General features: G+C 33.0%; 1 protein-coding gene across 1 annotated transcript; it reads right to left on the bottom strand.

Moving 5' to 3' along the window:
* Positions 1-4,454: 4,454 nt before the first annotated feature.
* On the bottom strand, positions 4,455-6,076 carry LOC130969709 (myb-related protein 305). Its single transcript, XM_057895563.1, has 3 exons — positions 5,894-6,076; positions 5,682-5,811; positions 4,455-5,588 (listed from the first exon to the last, which is right to left on the bottom strand). Exons 1-3 carry the CDS (start codon positions 6,024-6,026, stop codon positions 4,859-4,861), a joined length of 993 nt encoding a protein of 330 aa, XP_057751546.1. The 5' UTR covers positions 6,027-6,076; the 3' UTR covers positions 4,455-4,858.
* Between the last annotated feature and the right edge of the window lie 5,163 nt (positions 6,077-11,239).

The raw sequence follows: 11,239 nt of genomic DNA, 5'->3' as shown, positions 1-11,239 counted from the left end.
ACTAGCAAATAAGCATGTTATTCATTTAGGCAATAGATGCAATTAGGCAAAGCAAACAAAACACATAGAAGATGCACATGATGAATGCATGTCCTATTGGCTCGTGATATCACTTGTCGGTCCATAAATGCCAATCCGCAACACCTTTTCGGATGTCGCCTTTCTGCCACGTCCAAGGATATAGCGCCTGGCATGCTTTTGTATCGTTTTGAGGATACAATGTCTGGCACACTTGCATGCTCTAAGAATATAGTGCCTGGCACACTCTTGGACAGAGAAGGAAAACAACAACATATGGTATATATATCATAAATCGTTCCAAAGATATAGTGCCTGGCACACTTTCCACCTCCAACAAGTCCATCAACCTCAAATCATCACCAGTCATCACCATTTTCTCATCTCAATCCACTTTCAATCCCCAAGTCTCAACATTCCTAGGATATAGTGCCTGGCACACTTTCCTTCAATATCTATCAAGCTCATCATAACCATCATCAGTTCTTAATTCCATAAGTTACCATCCATTCACAAGTTCTCAAGCCATTGTCAATCAAACACTTCGCTAGTTCACCCACAACTTATGAAACCTAAGTCGCCGTCTTCTAAACTCATACAGAAAATTACCAATTTAGCTCACTAACCCATCTTTATTAGTCTTAAGGTCTAATTACTAGTTAGCAATTTTAAATAGAAGATAAAGAAGTTTGGAAAGATAGAGAACCCTTTACAAGTGAAGAAAAACCATTTTTTAGCAAAACAAGATGTATGCGTACGCATGCACTCCCAGACTTAGAAAATTTTACAAAGTTACAGAAATCAGTTTTAAACCCCAAACTTTAAACATTTATAACTTGCTCTACAAAAATCCATTTTCATCAAACTTTATATCAATTTAAAGATCTTTGAATGAACGTTAATTTAAGACAAATTTCAACTAATTTCAAAAATTGAGACTCAAGTTATGATCCGTCAAAGTTCACCAAAAATCAAGTTTTACACAAAAACATCAAAGTTATCAAATTTCTAAATTCCATAACCAAAACAAACCAAAACATATCCAAACATCATAAAACACTACCACAAACTACCCCTTACCATTTTATTGTACTTTCATCACTTTCACACCTAATTCACTCAACCTTTCCACCATAAATCAATATAAATTCATAATTTCCAATTTAAGATCTCAATCATCATAAACATCATTCATCACCTATCATCATAAATCCTCATGATTATCATTATTCAATCTCAATAATCAATGCCATTCACCAACAACAACATCATAAATTATCAATATCCTTCATCAATAATCATAATCACAAACATCAACAATACTCATCATATTATCATCATAATTCATATATCACACATTCCTATACTCCATATCATCCTCTTCATCATCAAACATAATTTCACATATAATTAATCATACATCAACATCATTCAATCCTATCTTAGGGTCAACTAGCCTAAGTGTCCAGAAACATTACATATTACATAAAGAAAACCAAAACCATACCTTGGCCGATTCCCAAAATGCACCAAACACCAAAATAAAGCCACCAAGCCCGATCCAAAGCCTCAAACCAACTCTAACAAACACCAAAACTCAATCTAACATCACATAACATACAAACATCAAACCTAGGGTTTACAAAAATAACTAAACATAAGAATTTAGTGAGACCTTACCTTACCCAAAGAGATTAGAGGCAAACCCTAGCAATATTTCAATGCTAGATCACTCCTAAATAAACAAAACCACAAAATCTACTCAAGAACTAGAACAAAAAATGCAAAACTATTTCTAATGGAAACTGGTGCATAGATTTCGAACCACTTTGTTTAGACAAAAACAAAGAACTCGGCAAGAATTTTGCGTGGCCGCAAAAGGCTCATCAATCGGAGTTCTGTAACTTAAGTTATGGTCCCCGGAAGGTGGATGTGAATAGTGACCAAACCCTTTTACTCTCTTCTCTCTCAAGCTGCACCCCTTTCTTTGTTTTAGGACAAAAATGAGCTGAAAACTCATTAAATATATATATATATATATATATATATATATATATATATATATATATATATATATTGGGCCTTGTATCCGGTTTGGATCCGGTCCAACCTGTTAGGGTTTTAAGTACGTTTAGCCCACTTTGGGCCAAAACCTTTAGAATTAGTGCCCGGTTTTCGATTCTAAATTATTTTTTATCCTTTCAAAATAATAAAATCAATTTTTAAAATCTTTTTTTTCAATACGCGGTACTGATCAGACTAGAGCTAGTATTGCCGGCTTAAGCTCCGGTACCCATTTTTATAAAATTTTTCACAAAAGATACATTTTTCAATTTAAAAAAATTTATTGAAATCAAATTTCACCTTTATATTTTTAAAACAAAAAAACATTTCTATATTTTCAAACCAGTTCCGGGTAGTTAAAAATTATTATTTTATTAAAGCGGTTATACGTTAAAATTCCGGTTCTTACATAACAGCACCATTCTTCCTCTCCTCTAGCTCTTTCCTCTGCGTCAACACCAGCGGCAATGGTGGCAAGCAGCTTGGTGACGACAGTGAGGTCCACCGGCGCCAGTGCGTCCCCCTTTCTCTCTTCTCTGTCTTTGTTTTCTGTTTTTCTTTTCTAAATGAGGGGCGGCTATGGTTTCTTTGGATGATGGGAAAATATGTGTGTTTTAGGGTTAGTGTTATATGAAAATTAGGGTTTTGTTAGTTCTAAATCAAATTAGGTTATATTTTATTAACTTTAAAATCTAATTTTATCTATCAAAATTACTTTAAAAAATATTACTTAATTATCAATTTGTTAATTGCCTTTTAATCAAATATTTTAATTTAAAATTAGAGATAATACAATTAATTTCCTTTGCTCATAAAAATTAAAGTATTAAATTCTAAAATCTCAATTATTCAAATTAAATCATATAAAATTCTTATTCTTTTATAATTACTAAGCTTTATAATTTAAATATAGAAAATTACTCAATAATTATAAAATTAAATAAAATTTCTATTTTAATCATCAAAACTTGATTTAATTACTTTTTAATAAAATAATTTCTAAAAATAAAGTGTTTAACGAATAAATAAATTGAATTAGCTCAAAATAAAATTTTCCAAAAATTTTGGGTCTTACAAATTCACTGAATCTTACAAGCAAATGGATCCTTATTGTTTCTCTCCCGATGCTCGATTCATCGTCGTAGCCGTCGATTATCACCTCATCATTCAAGATACTCTCTCTTTCAAGATTTTTCAAACACTCGCTCCATCACCTCAATTTCATTCATTCTCGTTTTTCTTTTTTATTGTGAATTTGTATTAAAATTCTAAAATCTTTGATTTTGTTTTGTGGATTTAGTTTCTTTTGTGAAATGTGACTCTATTGGGTGTAATAATGTGAGGGTTTAGATGATTTTTTTGAAATACGAAGTTGCATTTAGATTTTTTTATTTGTAATTTTTGTTAGTGTATGTTGAAATTTTTCGCTTGAGTGTGGCAAGTGCTGTGGCAGTGAAAGTGGAAGAGGAGGAAAGAAGATCAAAGAAAATAGTATGATGGCAAAGAGACTTGAGAAGAAAGTGATAGAAGGTGAGAAGGAGAGGGAAAGGGGAAGAAGAGGGAAAGGTGGTGGAGGGTGGGGGAAGAAGAGAGAGAGACAGATGAAGATAGGGATGAAAAAGAGGATAATAATAATGATGTGGGGTGAATGATGATGCCACGTACACGTGACAGAAGTAGTACCACATCAGCGGTTAGTATGTTGACTCACGTCAAAAATAGATTAAGAGACTAGTATGTCATTCGGAGTTTAATCTAAAAATTTAAATTAGTGCACTTAAAATTTCAGAGATTAAATTAATGTACAAACTAAATCTGAGAGACTACTTTTGAAATTTAGTCGGTTTAGAGGTATAAACAGACTAAAAATTTTGTGGGGATACATGGGATGAAAAAAAAATGCCACCATTGAAGAAGAACAAAGATGTGTTGAAGTGGAAGGGTTTAAGAGAATTAACGTAGCAATGGCGAGAGCAATTCGTCTCCAGCCTTAGCATGGCGAGAAGAAGAGAATCTCTTTTCTCTCTCGCTTTTGCGTTTGGTGTTTTTGGGGGTTGGTTGGGAGACATGCATGTGAGATAAGTCAATGCTTTTTCACTTTTTATTTTGGTCTTTTCTTTTTACAAGGCACCGTGGTTGTTGGAGAATGGAGATACATATATCTATGTATATAAGCAAAATTAAAACATCATCACCATCATCATCATCATCATTCAAATTAAAACCACCGCATGCATATATACATAGTCAAATATCTTCAAAATCAAACTAGCTATAGCTGATTAATAAAAAGTTAAAAACATACACACATGCATACATACATAAATGGAACATATATAATAATACAATAATGTATCCATTATTATCATTCTCATCATTCAAAAACCTCCTTTTGTACAGTCAAATATATTGCAAATTGAAGCTGCTTTGCTTTATAATCCCCCATTCAAAATCAAACTTTGCTGCTAGCTATACTTGCAATAATAGCCTTTATTATTTCCATCATTTTCCCTTTTCCCACTAAAAAACACCTCAATAATAATAAAATTACACACATTTTGTAAATATAATGTATACATATATCACATTCACTCACTCGTTCACTCGCGTTCCACAATCTTTACAAATCAGCAATCAAAAATCAAAGAAAGAAAAAAGGGAGCAATCTCTGCAAAGTTTCAGAAAGCCTGGCCTGGAATTTCACCCAAGTTAGAGAAGTCATTTAGAAAAAAGGAAAAAAGAGAGTATGCATGTAGGGACACATCAGAACCTTCTCTCACAAAGGAAAAGGAGAAAGAGCACTAGTTTTATTTGATGAAGAATTTGGTGCAAGTTCTTGTTCCCCACCAATTGGGCCTTCAACATTGTCCCAAAAGAGAAAGTTAGGACATTGTTGGTGTGTGGATTCAACCCATGCATTCAACTGATCTTGTTGCCTCTGCAATTGCAAGCAGTCTAGAGCCCCATCTCCTACCTCCTCCATGCTACAAGATTGCACCTCAACCGGTACCATGCTCTCCACGTTCTCTATCAATGGCGGCAGATAGTTGGTTGTGTCCAATCCCACAGCAACTGCGAAAGTTGTTGATGGAGGAGCAGCAAGTGCTTGAACTGGGTTCTGGTGGTGGCTCAAGTTCCATGTTTCAGAACTCAAACCAACATTAGCATCTTGGAATATTTGATCAACTCGTAAACTGTTGTCTGTTGTGGTCCCATCTAGTGAACTAGTGTCAAACATAAATAGTGGGTATGTTGAAGAGAACAAGGATTCTTGATGAAGTGGTTGCTTTGGTGTTAGATTATCTTGATGATGATCTAGTAGTTGATTGGAATTAGTATAATTATTATAGCTGAAGTGAGAAGAATGATCCACACTAGTTTGTGAAGATGCATTATTTGTTGCCGCTGAAGAAGGCTTTCTTATCTTCTTCTTGATCCACGAATTCCAGTAGTTCTTTATTTCATTGTCAGTTCTACCAGGCAAGTGGCTTGCAATGTGCGCCCATCTGCGTGCATTATTATTGTTTCACAAATTCAACAAAAAATAACAAGAATCAAAATCTGAGAACGAAAAGAGTGATGAAAAGAATTGAAATTACCTATTGCCTACGACACCATGGAGACTTATGATTAACTTCTCCTCCTCTGGTGTAAACCTGCCTCTTCTAATATCAGGCCTCAAATAATTAATCCATCTCAGCCTACAACTCTTTCCACACCTTTGAAGCCCTGATAGATCATGCAATTAATACATATTGAAACGAAATGAAAAGAAAAGAAAAGAATATATAGTAATCGATAATGGATGTACCAGCTTTCTCAGGGACTTCACTCCAACAGCCATAGCCATGAGTGGTAATGTAACGAATGAGTTTCTCGTCTTCCTCAGGGGACCAAAGGCCTCTCTTAACCTTCTGTTGGTTGCAGCACGAATGGTGACCCATTGCATTAATGAATGTGTAATATAATACCTGGATCGCGATTGGATCTTCTTTCTAACTCTCCTTAAAAACAAGAGAGGGAAAGTACAGATCAGAGCCGGAATATATAATCCACAACCAGATGGGACGGGACCCACAACTTCTCCATCTAACTCTGAAATGACCCTCCATCAGATTTACTACTCCTTCTACTATCTACTACTATACCTAGTCCCTCTAATTTCTACGTACTATAAGTAATAGAATACTGTTACGTTGTTAATTAGTTACTCCATGCATCCCCTTCTTCCTGCTATTTCCGATCTCCGTTTTCCCAACAACTAACCTCATCACATATCCTGAAAGTGACACACATGTCATTCCTATCACCTTGTTTACACTACTACTTCATTCCGTTTTTTCCCTAACACTATTATTATTAACCACTAAACGCCAAGGCTAAGCCAATATAGTTCATATTTCCTAAGCATCAGCACTCGAATTTAATTATTTATATAATTATATTATGTTTACACCAAAAATTAACTATCAAATCATAAAATATATATTAAAAATAAATTAAACAATATATATATATAAATATATCATTTTATTTGATAACTGATTTTTTGTGTGTATATAGTATTCTTATTTTTATAATCGATCTTAATTAATATCTTATGTACATACATCAACACACATGATATATAGATTATACATGCCAAGATGAGAAAGTACATTAAGGCACATAGATAGTGCGTGTATGTATACATATATGCATGTGTGTTGTATAATCAGGTCAGGTGCTTGTTACCCTACTTGCTAGCTAGCTCAATATCAGAAAAAAAAAAAAAAAGGAACTTGATTGTGCAAACATGCATGAACCTTCCAGGAAAAGATATAATCTTATTTTCGTCTACTTTACAAACATGAAAATGAAATCTTTAAAATATAATTTTGCTTTCTTCTCACTTAAAATAGCCCCGATTAAACATTCAAAATGTTTACATCTCAAGGCAGCAGGATGATATCTTTAATTAAATTTTAGTAAATGTGTATTGCTGACGGTGTTTGTGCATCATGTATATATGTATTCGGAAAGCAATTGACATTTTGTTAATTCTTTAGTGTATATTTCATGGCTTCCAGGAGAATCCTGAAGGCAATACATATCCATACACGTGTGAGAAGACAGAAAAATAACAAGTTCGTTGCTTTATGATTTATGATTTAAGCAATCCTAATTCTTTTCTTTTATTGATTTGATATTGTGTATGTTTAATTTAATTTAGAAGAAATCGTGCGAATATGAATGATATCGTGATCTACATGTAACATGATTGTCGTCAAGCCTGCTTTCATATATGAAACCAAGTTTCACTCTGTATATATTTCGGCAATTGAAAAAAGCTAGGACCCATATGCACACGTTTACGGGTAGTTTGATTACTCCATAACAATAAATTCGATCGATCAATTTAATTGGTTTTAAATTTGTCGGATAATTGGGTCTAATATATAAGATTCAACTAAACGTATTCTTAATTGGTTTAGATATGATTTTATAGTTGCAAAATTCGAAACAAAACGATTATTCAATTATTTTTTATTATATTAAAAAAGTATATATATGCGAACGCGCGTGTTTGTAAATTCTACCCAACTTTTTTTTAAATAAAGGGCAAATAAGTTATTCTTTATAATATATCTAACAATTATTAAATGAAATAAGTTATGTCAGGTTAATATTAATTTTTAATTTATTAAATTAATTAAATATAGTAAAATTCTTTTTTTTTTAAATTATAAGTTACAACAAATTTTATTTTATATTTTTTTAAAAAACTACGAATATATTGACTAGATCTAATAATAATAATTAAAAAATTAAAAAATTAAAATGAACAAATAAAAAAAACAAAAGATCGAATCTAAATTTAAAATTAAAAATAAATAAATAAGGTATTAATCGTATAAGGGTGAATTTCATAATTGTTAATAGAGTTAATATAAGAATGGTGTGATTTTATAGGAATGGCGTTTAAGTGATTTTACAATAATTAATTAGTTTGGTTGTCAAAATTTAAGTTAAATGAAGAATTAATATTAATAATTTTAATGACCTAATTCATTTCATCCAATAATGTAAGTATAATACTCACACTTCAATTGGTCCTAGGATCACTCACTCATATAAATGACGCTATTATATTTTTCATCTCTCAACTTCACCAACACTCATATGAAATAATAGAACAAAGAAGGACTTCACATAATCATATCTTTTTTCATTTCATGGAACATACAATACACAAGGCATATATGCCTTTATATAGGCAATGCTTCCTACTAAAATAATAATTTATAAATCACAAATCAATTTTGTAATGACTACCATTTCATGAGTTGGTTTCATGAATCATCTTTCAACTTGTATTCATGTAGTTTCTATAATCTTCTAATTTCAATTCAATTTGATTTTGAATTCTTCAATGTTGTAGAATGTTGTAGTTATACTACTCTCTTGAATGTTCTTCAAAAATCTTCAAGCTTCCAACATTAGCTTCTAGCAATATCTAGCCAATTGATGATTATAGTATTCAACTAAAACTTTGCTTCTTCAATTCTTTAACCATGTTTCATGAAGATTCTATTTCATGCAAGTTGATTTAAAATTTTTAATCAACATTGCCTCCCTTAAATCAAGCTTGCAGAATTAATCATTCCAAGCATCTTCTTCAATTTTTAAAATAACTCTGTCTTCAATGGCTTTGTAAAGATATCTGCAACTTGTTCTTCAGTTGGACAATACTCGATCACAACTTCTTTTTCATTCACCAACTCTCTGATTTTGTGAAATCGAATATCAATATGCTTCGATCTTCCATGGAATACTGAATTTTTGCAAAGTGTAATAGCTGACTTGTTATCGCAAAATATTGTTGTTGGAGTATTTTGTTTCTCGTTCAATTCCTCAAGAATTCTTCTTAGCCAAACTGCTTGTGTTGCACAACTTGCTGCTGCTATATATTCTGCTTCTGCTGTAGATAGTGCTACTACTGGTTGTTTCTTTGACGACCATGAAATTGCACCAAAACCAAGATGAAATACAAACCCTGAAGTACTTTTTCTTGTTTCTATATCTCCGGCACAATCACTATCAGTGTAGCCAACAAGGTTTATTTCATTAGTATTCTCATAATAAATTCCATCACTTAAAGTACCTTTGATATATCAAAGAATTCTCTTTGCCGCTTACAAATGGTTGGTACAAGGCTCCTCCATAAATCTGCTAAGCAAACCAACTCCAAACACAATATCTGGTCTAGTCGCAGTCAAGTATCTCAGACTTCCAATCAAGCTTTTGTAGTATGTGGAATTTACTGCTCTTCCTTTATCTTCTCTCAGCAATTTGAACTTCTCTTCGATTGGAGTAGAAATTGGCTTTGAATGTTCCATTTGAAATTTCTTCAAAATATCATTTGCATATTTCTTCTGAGAAATGAAAATACCATCATCTCTTTGAACCACTTCAATGCCAAGAAAGTAAGACATCAAACCCATATCTGTCATTTCAAAGTGCTTTATCATAGCCTCCTTGAATTCTGCAATTATCTTCAAATTGTTGCCAGTAAAGATTAAATCATCAACATAAAGACACACGATCAAGATATCTCCAGGTTCAACGAACTTGATATAAAGAGTATGTTCAAATGGACATCTTTTGAAACCATTCTGAGTAAAATAAGAATCAATCTTCTTGTACCACGCTCTTGGTGCTTGTTTAATCCGTACAAAGCTTTCTTCAATTTGTAAACTTTATTTTCTTTTTCAAAAACTTCATATCCTGTAGGTTGCTCAACATACACTTCTTCTTCTAAAGTGCCATTTAGAAATGCAAACTTAACATCCATTTGATGTATCTTCCACTTATTTTGAGCCGAGAGTGAAATAATCATACGAATAGTGTCTAATCTAGCAACAGGAGCAAATACTTCAAAGTAGTCGATACCTGATTTTTGTTTGTATCCTTTTGCAACTAATCTTGCTTTGAAACGATCAACTTCACCACTGGGTTTATACTTAGTCTTGTAAACCCACTTTACTCCAATCGACTTCTTATTTGCTGGTAAATCTGTCAGCTCCCATGTGTCATTTTTCTCAATGGCATGAATCTCCTCATCCATTACTTTCTTCCAATTGTTATCTTTAAAGGCTTCTTCAAAGTTCAACGGCTTACAATCTGAAAATAGAGCAAGATTTATGATTTCTTCATCGGACGGGTCATTGTCATTGCCAACTTCATAATCTGCTAATCTAGCAGGTAGTCTCCGTTCTCTTTGCGATCTTCTAGATGATTCTGGTTGTTCAGTTGTGTCAGGTTGTCTTTCTTCTACTTCGTCACATGTATTTGGAATTATAGTCAGCTGCTTTTCTGTCTTTGTATTCCAGTTCCACATGTCTTTCTCGTCAAACGTCACGTCTCTGCTGATGATTACTTTCTTTGTTTCTGGATTGTACAACTTGTATGCTTTTGAGTCTGTGCTATAGCCAATAAAGATACACTTCTCGCCTTTGTCATCTAACTTCTTCCTTAATTGATCTGGTACGTGGGCATAAGCAATACATCCAAAGACTCTGAAATGATGAATGGAAGGCCACTTTCCACTCCAAGCTTTCTCTGGTGTTTTATCACGAACACTGTTTGTTGAACATCTGTTTAAAATATGAACTGCTGTTGCAACTGCTTCTGCCCAAAACTTTTTAGGCATTTGTTTTGACTTGAGCATGCATCTGACCATATCCATGATGGTTCTATTCTTTCTTTCAGCAACTCCATTTTGTTGAGGAGTGTATCTAGTTGTTAGTTGGTGTTGAATTCCGTGTTGCTTAAAGTATTCTGAACACGCAAGATATTCTGTTCCTCTGTCTGTTCTGAGAATTTTGATTTTATAGCCACTTTGTTTTTCGACAAACGCCTTGAATGTCTTAAAGACATCACATGCTTCTGATTTCTGCTTCAGAAAGTATACCCATGTATATCTACTAAAATCATCAATAAAAGTGATAAAGTACCTGCTACCACCGTTGCTTGGAATTTCTACAGAACAGAGATCTGAATGCACAATTTCAAGTAATCTTCTAGCTCTCCATGACTTTTCTATAGGGAATGGATCTCTGTGCTTCTTTCCCAATTGACAAATCTCACAAACACAATTGGGAATATGAATCCGTGG

This window comes from Arachis stenosperma, chromosome 3 (assembly GCF_014773155.1).
Source record: "Arachis stenosperma cultivar V10309 chromosome 3, arast.V10309.gnm1.PFL2, whole genome shotgun sequence".
Lineage (NCBI taxonomy): Eukaryota > Viridiplantae > Streptophyta > Magnoliopsida > Fabales > Fabaceae > Arachis > Arachis stenosperma.
Note: the sequence above shows the minus strand (reverse complement) of the source record. Positions and strands in the feature narration are given on the sequence as shown.

What these genes read in the sequence shown, in the direction of transcription:
- LOC130969709 (XM_057895563.1), bottom strand. Translation starts at nt 6,026, where the DNA reads ATGGGTCACCATTCGTGCTGCAACCAACAGAAGGTTAAGAGAGGCCTT. An exon ending in TGAAGTCCCTGAGAAAGCTG is followed by an intron (nt 5,812 to 5,893) that starts GTACATCCATTA and finishes ATGATCTATCAG; the next exon opens with GGCTTCAAAGGTGTGGAAAG. An exon ending in CATGGTGTCGTAGGCAATAG is followed by an intron (nt 5,589 to 5,681) that starts GTAATTTCAATT and finishes TAATGCACGCAG; the next exon opens with ATGGGCGCACATTGCAAGCC.